This window comes from Enhydra lutris, unplaced genomic scaffold (assembly GCF_002288905.1).
Source record: "Enhydra lutris kenyoni isolate GAN:26980312 unplaced genomic scaffold, ASM228890v2 scaffoldscaffold2, whole genome shotgun sequence".
Lineage (NCBI taxonomy): Eukaryota > Metazoa > Chordata > Mammalia > Carnivora > Mustelidae > Enhydra > Enhydra lutris.
This window is the reverse complement of record NW_019154086.1, coordinates 29,267,754-29,279,024: the sequence shown is the minus strand read 5'-3', so window position 1 is coordinate 29,279,024 and position 11,271 is coordinate 29,267,754. Positions and strand designations below refer to the sequence as shown.

The window sequence follows — 11,271 nt, the reverse complement described above, 5'->3', positions numbered from 1 at the left end:
GGCTGCTCCAGGGTTGTACCTTTTATAATAAAACTGTAGTTGAATGTAAAGCATTTTAGTGAGCTCCGTGAGTCATTATAGTGAACTATCAAACCTGAAGTGGGTATGGTAGGAATCCTCAAATTTGCAGCCAAGTCAGAAGTGTGGCTATCCTGGGGTCCCCGCATATGGCTGGCAACTGAAATAAGAGCAGTCTGGTTGGGGATCCTGTCCTCCAGTTTGTGGGACCTGATACTAACTCTGGGTAGTGTCAGAATTGAATTGTAGAACACCTTGTTGGTATCAGAATTGTTAGAATGCAGACATATTTCATTATATTTTTTTGACTTTTTAAATTATAGTAAAATAAATACAAAATTTACCCTTTTAACCATTTTTATTTTTAAACTTTTTATTGGAATATAACAATATAAAACAACTTATAGGAAAACTGCTCAATCATATCTCACAAACTGAACTCACTCTTACACCCAGCAGCTGGATGAAGAACAGAACATTTCAATGTTCCAGAAAAGAAAAGAAATATGCTGAAAAGTCAGAAACATTTTCATAAAAGAAATCTAAATATATTCATTAAAACGGGGGTGAGAGTGGTAATCACTTTCTTTTTTTTTTTTTTTTTTTTTAAGATATTTATTTATTTATTTATTTGACAGAGACAGAGAGAGGGCACAAGCAGGCAGAGGGAGAGAGAGAAGCAGGCTCCCCAGCAAGCAAGGAGCCCGGTGCGGGACTCGATCCTAGGACCCCGGGATCATGACCTGAGCCGAAGGCAGCCGCTCAACCAACTGAGCCACCCAGGCGTCCCGAGGTAATCACTTTCTAATGCATATGCATATACCCAGTCTATAATCTACCTTTCCAAAATTCACTTCATGGAGGACTTTTTCTAAAGAGTATTTGTGTTAGTAATCAAAAGCTTTTGTGGCAATAATTTTAGGACATACTGAATTAAGGTAGACAAAAAGGTTTATCATTTAAGATTTTCACAAATTCAGACTCCAGGACCTAGTGCCTGAACATTCTCAAGTCAGGAAAGGAATGAGGAAAAAATTTTTTGCCCATTCTAGATTTCTAAAATATTTCTAAAATAATGGTAAGAACAAAATTTACCATTTTAACCATTTTTAAGTGTACAATTCAGTGGCATTACGTATATCCATGGTGCTGTGCAACCATCACCACCATTTCTAGATCTCATTCATCCCAAACCGGAATTCTGTACTCATTTAACAATAACGCCGCATTTCCACCTCCCCCCAGAGCCTGGCAACCACTATTTCTTCTGTCTCAATGAACTTCCCTACTGTAGGCACCTCATATAAGTGGGGTCATATAATAGTCTGGTTTATTTCACTTCGCACAGTATTTTCAAGGTTCATCCATGTTGTAGCATGTGTCAGAATTTCCTTCCTTTTAAAGGCTGAATAATATTCCACTATATGTCTCTACCACATTTTGTTTATCCATTCATCTGGTGATAGACATCTTTTTTCTCCACATTTTTGCTACTGTGAATAATCCTGCTATGAACGTTGATGTACAAATACACATACATTTTCATAAATCCATCCTCATGTATTTTTCTTGTATAAATAAACTTTTGGAACATCTTATAATTTAGAGGTCGAATAAAAATTAATGATAATGTACATTTTTAAGAGTCCAATGTTTTATTATCAGAATTAATATTTGTTCATGCTGAAGATTCAGGGATAAAATAATGGACAAAAAACTGGAATGTAAGCAACACTACATAAACATATAGGAATATTTTGCTAATTATTGGACTAAAATATATAAAAGATGAAATTATGTCAATTACTTTGTGATTAGTCTTTTTGAATGTACTTTTAGTATTGCATAGCAAGTGCTTATACTTAAAGATATTGCCCTTTTTTTTAGCACTGAAAATATGATAATCCTTGATTAATCAGAATTAGTTTCAAAAGGTAAAACTTCTTCGAGGTAAGCAAGAAATTTAGGGCCTTAGACCTGTATTCTTGCTGGACTGGCTGCTTGATGATCGCTCTCGTTCTTTAGTAATTTCCATCTCAATTTTGGCTCTGACTTTCTCCCAATCTATTTGGAGCTGCAAAAGAAGAAAAGAAGAAACATACTGATATAGTATAATATATTTTTGCTTAATTCAAAGTAACCAAGAGCAAACAAAAATAGAATAGCTTCTAAATCACTAGCAAAAAAAGAGAGCATGAAAGACAAGTCACAAAATAATGCTAAAAAAATACCTTTAAGAATAAGATCGAAGAGAACAATTACCACAACAAAAGACAAAGACTCTTATTATGATTGAAAAGACCAAAATCTAGTTGTAGCTATTTATAAAAGGTACATCTAAAGAGTCTCATGGAGTCTTAGGATTCAGCACTGGTGCCCCAGGGACAAGAAGAGGTGAAAAAGGGGAAAAATGGACAGGGTCCTCGCCATGAAGCCATGGGTTAGCATTTCACCTCTTAAATACCGAGGTTTCCATTAGAAGCCTAGCTATAAGGAAGGATAGAGGAGCACTTGCTTCTCCTGAGCATACTCTGAAAAAGTGGCTGCTTGGCAATAACTTTTTAAGTAATATAGACATGGTGATGGTTTCGACAATGGCAAAAAAGATATTAAAGGAAGCACAGTGGGTAAGCAAGGCTGGGGACACAAAAACAATCACAAGTGGTACCATTCTTGTTTCCTTTTTTTTTCTTTAGAACTCTAGGCCCAACCTGGGGCTCAAACTCACAACTGGGAGATCAAGAGTCAACCAGGAACCCCTGTTCTTCCCTTTGATCCATGATGCAGTACCCTCTGCCCTACCTTTCCCCTAAGCTCATTACACTGGATGTTAGCAATGGACTCCGCTCTGAGTTCTATGAACAATTTCTTTAGGAAAAAGCATTCTATTGTTTATAAAAGTTTGGAGATCACTACTTTAGGAATGTGTATTCTCTCAGGAAAAACACAGAAAAATTGGGGCCTAGATTAAACTAATTGATTTACAATGAAATAAGCCCAAACTCTGAGACTGAGCCAAAAGTGAATAGGTTTTTCACCTCCACATAGCAGAGTTGTGTGAAATAAGTAACATTAAACCAGACTGAGGTACTACATGCTGCCTGAGCGGATTTTTTTCAAGTACCTGGGAGATTAATTTAACCTTATCAGGACCTCATGCCTTTTTTTTTTTTTTTTTTTTTTTTTTTAAAGCTTTATATGAGAGAGGGAGGATGGGAGAGAGAGAGCACGTACTCAGGGGGGAGGGGCAAAGGGAGAGAGAAAGAGAGAGAAAATCTCAAGCAGACTCTGCTGAGCGTGGAGCCAGAGCAGGCCCATCCTACAACTTTGAGATCATGACATGAGTGGAAATCAAGAGTCAGAGCTTAACTGAGCCACCCAGGTGCCCCCACGCCTCTTTTATTTTGTGCTGGAAGTTGATGGAACTAAGTATGTGGTTCTTTTTTATTCTAATATCCTTCAACTAAATTTCTGTAATTTGTGGATATTTAGGTCAATTTTTTTAAGAAGATAATTCCATATACTTGTCTATAATATATAAAATAGATGAGTTAAAAGAATCCTGCTTACTCATAGAAGATGAATGTCTGCGGTAAGACGCAAGTGACAGCTCATTGAAAGGTAGAACAAATGTTAAATTATTTGAAAGACTGATTTTTCAATCAGGTCAGAGCTTGATATTTTTAAATGGCAAAACACTCGTTTCTATGTCTAACAAAACATTCGCAAAGAGAAAGACAAAACTTGATTAATGTCTTGGCCTTCTTCCAGCCTTGAATTGACTTACATACGTTTCTCAAATCCATCACAATAAAACCATACATTAACTGTGCACTACACAACTGTCACTCTGTTGCACCAGAAGTCCATCAAGCAAATTGATGACATTTGTATTAGTCACTTGTCATAGTACAGATGAGGGTGTCAGTTGATAGCTATCCTACTGAAAATAAATGTTTCATTTTCACTCTGGCATTAATCCAGTTTTAGAATAGTGTTCTATAGATAATTTAGTTCTTAGAGTATTTTTACTAGTGGGTATTAGATAAGGATGTACTCATGACAACTTTCAAGTGACTGATTTCTACACAAAGATACATCTTTTTATACTATAGGGAGGGTCAGTACTATTTAGCATTTCTTATTCTAGTCCCTGGTAAATTCTTCTTATTCACATGGAAGTAATTTCAAAATCATACCAAATGGCTTTCCATCCGCTCTCTTACTCTCTGCTGAAAATCAGCTTCCTCTTTACAGAGAATACAGTGGCCATCAGACATGAATTCACTTAATTTCCTTCTTCACACAAACTTACCTACACCTGTATCTATCTCTAGCTCTTTCCCTTCTGTCTTAGGCTAACCTCTTCACATATGTCCCCGATCCCATCTTCTTCCACTCCACTGGGACATCTGCCTTCAGTTATCACTTATATATTCAATTTCCTTCTCTTCACTGGCTGCTCCTTACCATCCTTCCCCCTCAATACTGTCTCCCTGCAAACTACCACTCTCATTCTTCTCTCATTCCTGACTCTCATTTTCTCCCCAGAGCACTGTAATGTGACCATATTCCTACTATACTTCATAAACTTTTCACTAATGCCACCATTAAGTATTTTTATTCTTCATCCTATATATGATTCAACTACGCAGTCAAAAAATATTTGGTGCTTACTATATGCCAAAGATTGTTCGAGGTGCAATGATTCAGCAGTGAACAAAAAGATAAAAATCAGTCTTCATAGAAAGAATAGCAAAGGTAACAATGGAGTCTATAAAAATATACAAAATGTGAGAAGTGGTAAGAGTTTTGAAAACAGGGAAGGGAAACAGTGAGTGCCAGGGGTGGCGTTGGGGGGAATGGGTGTTATGTTTCAAACAGAGTGGTAAGAAAAGGCCTCCCTGAGAAGCTGATTTGAAGACCTACAAGAGATGAATGAGTCCATGTATATATCTGGGGAAGAGCATGATGACAAAAGGAAGAAAACGGCCCTAGTGTAGAAGCATTCCCTGGACTTTGTTGACCACAGCGCTTTGAAAAATCTCTCAGACTGTTTATCACTTGCTCCTGGTTTGCACTCTCCTTTCTAAAGGTTTTTTCCAGTTTTCTAAATGTTCTTTTCCCCTCCTGTATCTTTTCCCTAGACAACCTCCTGTTACTATTCATCAGGGTTCCAACCACAACCTTTTTATACTTTCCCTAGGAGATCACATCAACTCACATAGCTTCAACTATGCCTACATGGTCATGACCATAAATCTATTTATCATGTCCTGATTGCTCCTTTGTCAATATCTTCAGTATTCACAGTTATATTTCCAATTGCCCATTAGATAGCTCCGTCTGGATACCCCACTGGGACTTCAAACAAAAAATGTGTATTTTCATGTATTCAAACTCAAAAGGTCTAAAACATGTATATTTTTATGTTCCTTATCTAGATTAATGGTATCTCTCCCCATCTACCAGTCACCCATATTAGAAATGTTGAAGTTGCTCTCAAATGTCTTGCTGGCCAACTTAACCACCTTTCCTCCCACCCCGAGCCACAGTGTTCTCTTGATTTTACAACCGATTTTTTTTTTTTTTTTTACATTAATCTTACCATTTCCATCTTCTGGTGGATCTATTATAGTAATTTTCTACCTGGTCAGTGTCTGCCATGTTTACTTTTATATTCAAAGTAGCAAGGGGAGTACATTGTCTGCCCAAAGTGCTCAATAAATATTGAATAAAGAGAAGGTAACTACCTAGCAGATGAGCAATCACCTAACAATTTCTCTTGGGTTTTGTGTCTCAGGACCTCATAAAATTATAAGGCTTTAAAACCTGCAAAAGAGTTTAGAAAGTAGCTATGCCTAAAGTGGTTTGTCTGAACTTCTCGATCTTTTTCAAAATTCTATACCTTCTGAAATTCTACACCTTCTGAAATAGTCCCCAAGCTATTGGTTTGTTTATATTTCCACTGTTTTCTTTCTCCTGGAATAATGTTTTAAACATTTCCTGGTTTTTCTGCTTTTCTTCTTGTACAGAATATATTTGGTAGAGTGAATTTTATTTGCCAGAATTGCAGATTATTTTACAAATATTTATTGAACACTATTGTAGATCAGGTATAATGACTCTAGTTAGGGTTCTTAGAAGACAGTCCATTTTGTATGAATCCCAGGTTTCCATATTTTAAACAAGAAATGTCCAAATAACATTTCAGAGCTCGTAAGTACAACTGTACTTACAATTGTACTTGAGTACGTGTACTTAAGTGAAACTTTTCACTTATAAGGTTTCACACTATGCACTGTGAGCCCACCAGAATTCACCACATATCCAGAATAAATTTCTCAGTTTTTAAAAAAGATTTATTTCTTCTGGGTGTGCATGTGTGTGTGTGTGTGTGTGAGAGAGAGAGAGAGAAAGAAAGTGAGGATGGGGAGGGCGAGAGGGAGAGAAAGAACCTCCAGCAGGCTCCACGTTCAGCAAAGAGCCCGTTGTGGGGCTGGATCTTATGACCCTGAGATCAGGACGTGAGCTAAGAGAGAGTCAGATGCTCAACTGACTGAGCCACCCAGGTTCCCCTAATTTCTCAGTTTTTAATGATCTCTTTCTATTTAACTCATAGTTCTCAAGTTTATATAATCAAAATTTTGGCTTAGATAAACAGTGGGAATTTTTAAGTAAAAAGTAATTTTCATCTTAAAATACTGCTTTGTAATTTCTAGTTAGCTTCCAAATTACATTAATGAAGAAAAAAAAGGAGGATACTAGAACACAGGACCATGGGGAGTCAAGGTAACCTATATAGTTTCAGGGTTAAAAAAAAAAACCCTCAAAATACCACAAAGTCATATTGTTCTAGTTATCCCATTTTGAAGATTTCTGCCACTCTTGTGATTGAAGTTATTACATTTTGGTAACAGCTGCATACATAGATAAGAAAAAAGGTAACAATGTTAAATTTTTGTTATCTAAAATAGTTTGATTATAATAATGGCAATATTTATAATATAAATTATGATAATTTTAAATTTGAAGGTAAGAATTATATTTTCTACATCCTCTAAAGCACCTAATGTGAAAATACCAAAAAAAATATTGATGGCAAGGATGATGAAGAAACAGTAGTATGAATCTGTTTAAAAATTATGCAATCAAGTGAATTTAATGTGAATACTCAGTTTTTGGGTTTTTTTATTTTAAAAGATTTTATTTATTTATTTGATAGAAAGAGAGATCATAAGAGAAGCAGGCAGAGAGAGGGGGGAAGCAGGATCCCTGCTGAGCAGAGATCCTGATGCAGGGCTCGATCCCAGGACCCTGAGACCATGACCTGAGCCGAAGGCAGAGGCTTAACCCAGTGAGCCACCCAGGTGCCCTGAGTGCTCAGTTTTAACATCTCATCATTTTTTCAAAACTGTGACAAAAAGATCAGGTGATCGGTGATTCTCTGGTCTGCTTAGCCCTGTAGTGGTAGTAGCGGCTGTTTATTCTGTGAATTAAGAGTGTCGTCCTCAGGGATCCCAGGGGCCCTGAATTTGTCCCAATAGTATAGTAAGCTCTCAGAGCCCAAAACTCTTAGAGGATTCATTTTCGGTACTGAAGTTCTGAATGAAACAAAAAGTCTGTGGAACATCTGTAAAATACACCCCTTTCTGGGTACCTGGGAGGCTCAGTCTGTTAAGCGTCTGCCTTTGGCTCAGGTCAGGATCTGGGAGTCCTGGAATTGAGCCCTGCATCCAATCGTTGGGCTCCCTGCTCAGCCTACAAGTGTCTCTCAAATAAACAAATAAAAAAATACACTCCTTCCTACCAAGAAATAGACAACTTGTGTCTATCCCAGATCCAGATGTTGAAACTGCACTGCAGAAACTCTAAGAATGGCCCCAAAGGCTTTGCTACCTTGTGAACTGTTCTGAAGTGCAAAAATGTAGATCACAACACTCAGTGTGCTAAATATGGTGTGAGATAACAGAAAATATATATATTGGTTTCAGCTCCCAGTTCCAGGCAGACAACTCCTGAAACTCTTAATTTCCTAAGTGATAAGAACACTAGGAGCATCTTTTGTTCTAATATTTGGTCTTTGACCTTGGTTCCTGACACAGGGCTCCTGAAACCTTTGCAATTTCCCGAGTTAAAGGAGCATTTTTTTTTTTCTTTTTTTAAAAGATTTTACTTATTCATATAGCAAATGGATGATGTTGGCTTTAGTGGACATTATAGGTACCTTCTCCCTACCTTCTTTGCTCTTCCCAGGATCCATCTAATTTACCCTGCCCTTTAGGACAGGTCAAAACATTCCATTTTATTCTGTCTCCAAGGAGCAGCACTCCCACATCATCTACAAGCTCCACAAAAACAGAAGTTCTATCTGACTCAGCATCCAGCATAGTACCTGGCCAGAGTGAGCACTCATACAGACTTTTTGAATAAATGAATGAATAAAAGGCTACGAAAATCAACCTGTTCACAGAGCTGGGAGCAAGGCTGCCCCAGTCTTGGGATTACAAGGCTCCTGGGTCTGCATGGCTAGAGGTGAACCGTTTATTCTGTAGTCTGAGGCTAGATGGATCTAAGCCAGTGGCGAACAACAGTCCTGCTCTAGGTACCTGGGCAAACTGCTCCACCTCTCCTTGTGGGTTGATACATACTGGAATGACTTTCTTCTAATTATAGTGATGAAACCTCAGATTCTGGCAGGAATTTGAAAGGCAAAAGTTTAGCTCTCTTTAGTTCTAGGCAGTGAGGTCTCCCTGGGCTAGGCCCTTCTCCAGGTGTGAACCAGCTCCCTAAAATTTTGCAAAGTGACAAAGTATCCATTTTCTGGCCAATGCTCTGTGTATTTATATATCTCCCCTGGAGCGGAGGGGCAGCTAGTGGAAGAAAAAATTCAGGAGTCAGAAACCTTTATCCCAGCCACTTATATTGTTTATATAAAAATATCAATTAGCACCCAACTTTAACACAAATTAAATAAAATGAAAACAGACTTGAGTTAATCAAAAGATGGCTTTACAATGCACCTGGGTGGCTCAGTTGGTTAAGCACCTGCCTTCAGCTCAGGTCCTGATCCTGGAGTCCCAGGATCAAGCCTGGTGGCTGGCTCCCTGCTCAGCAGGGAGTCTGCTTCTCCCTCTGCCCCTCCCCCTGCTTGTGCTCTATCTCTCTCACTCTCTCTCAAATAAATAAATAAAATCTTGAAAAACAAAACAAAACATATGGCTTTAAGATTCCAGAAAAAAATCAGTACTATAATTACAGAGTTAAAATAAGACTATAATATCATAAGGCAAAAGTTATTTTTTTAGAGATTTGGTATGAATTATTCCAATTTTGTCTTATTAAGATAAATAGTATATATACTTATAAAGCATTTACATTATCATAAAATATTGTATAATACTTACACCTTCTGCATACTGCAAGTATCGTTTATTAGTTTCCTGTTTACCAAATGTCTCCAAAAACTTTTGACGGTAAGCAAGAACTGTATCAACATGTGTTTTGTATTTTACAGCCAATTCAAGTGCCCTATAATGAGAAACAAAACAGATTACCAGCATTGCCTGTATTAGCATCAATACACAGTAGAGTTCTGGGATAAGACAGTGGGACAAATGGTCTATGTTGGTCCCTCCTCACTCATTCCTCAATATGGAACACACCATTCCCCACCTCACCCATCTTGCAAATTCCTACTTATACTTCAAATTCCTACTTACACTACTTATACTTCCAGGTTCAGATCAAACATGATCTCTTCTCCCTGATCAACTTCCTTTGCAGAAATAAATGACCATTTTCTTACTGTGTTCCATAACATTTTATGCATACTATTATTTCTATAGCACTACTTACAGTACATTATTATTATTTATGAGTCTGTCTCTTCCATAACCTGTACATTTATTGAAGGGAAATCTAAGTTTTATTTCTCTTTGGTGAGTACTCCAGAGCATATGTATGATCAATGTTCATTGAAAAATTCATTGAAATCATAATAAAATTCAAGTGAATGGACTTCCCCCCAATGTAAGTGGTTTAACTATCTTAACCATTTTTTAAGTCTATAATTTATTCTGTTCTAGAATTTATCTAAAGTCTAGAATTTATTCTGCTCAATATTCAATTAAATACTGATATCCTTTGTGTTATAACACAGCAAATTTAAAATATAAAACTAAAATTTGTGGATAATGAAAATCTGACAAATGCCTTTTGCCATTTGGTTCTTAGAAAAAGTTAATAGCCATTTAAAATTTATAATCCAATTAATATGTATCAATACTATACTGTTCACTGTAATCTTGTTGTGTGTGTTTTTTTTTAAGATTTTATTTATTAGAGAGAGAGCAAGTGAGTGAGAGCATGAAAGGGAGGAGGGTTAGAGAGAGAAGCAGACTCCTGCGGAGCAGGGAGCCCAATGTAGGGCTCAATCCTGGGGTTCCAGGATCATGACCTGAGCTGAAGGCCAATCTCAACTGACTGAGCCACCCAGGTAACCTGTAATCTTTTTTCTAAGTATTATGTTAAAGCACATTCTTTTTCAAGTTCCCTTGTCTCCTAATATGACATACTACTTCTGAATAGACCAGTCATGATTTATTTATCAGACGCAAATATTATAAATCTGTTCTTTTAGACAACAGTAACTACTGACTAGATTTTTTGCAACATGTGACCCTTCAGTAGGAAAATGTGTTTCATTTTTAGCATGCTTTGGTTTGGCCTAAATAGTCACTTTAAAAAGTATTTTAGATATGCCCTGTGCATTAATTGACAATTGGTAGACAATTGAGAGAAATATTAAAGACAATATAAAAATTACGAATATAAGTCATGTGTAATACAAACGATAATGCCAATATTCAGCACAATGATTTCTTAAAAAATATATTTACATAAACCATATGGCTAACTCCAAGGATCAGTATTTGCTACCTATCACAAACTCCTCACAAAGTTCCCTCATTCCTCTGTGACTTTAAGTCTTTCAGAGAAAAAGAGACTACACAGAAAAGAATGTAGAAGTACTGCAACATAGAGGAACGGAAGTGAAATGCAAGAAGGCAAAAACCAATTCACAAAGTCTCAAAAAATGAGCAGCAGAAGTAAAGATGTTTTAATCCTTCTAATCCTGTCCCCTATCACCCTCTATATATCCCTAAGGCTCCGTCTTCAGGGTGGATGTGTGAGTGGAGACTCTGGCGAACCAGCCCTTTGGCACCTGAAATATGCCATTTCCTGCTCCTT

The 11,271-nt window shown here is 37.0% G+C and overlaps 1 protein-coding gene across 2 annotated transcripts in view; it reads right to left on the bottom strand.

The window, feature by feature from the left end:
• Window positions 1-1,468: 1,468 nt before the first annotated feature.
• Window positions 1,469-11,271, bottom strand: part of LOC111148174 (intraflagellar transport 80) — a 117,131-nt gene continuing 107,328 nt past the window's right edge. For both annotated transcript variants that reach the window (XM_022504625.1, XM_022504634.1), the window contains exons 19-20: window positions 9,426-9,549; window positions 1,469-2,092 (exon numbers count right to left, since the gene is read on the bottom strand). In XM_022504625.1, the coding sequence (XP_022360333.1) occupies window positions 1,982-2,092; window positions 9,426-9,549 (235 nt within the window). In that variant the 3' untranslated portion in view covers window positions 1,469-1,981. The remainder of the gene's footprint in view (window positions 2,093-9,425; window positions 9,550-11,271) is intronic.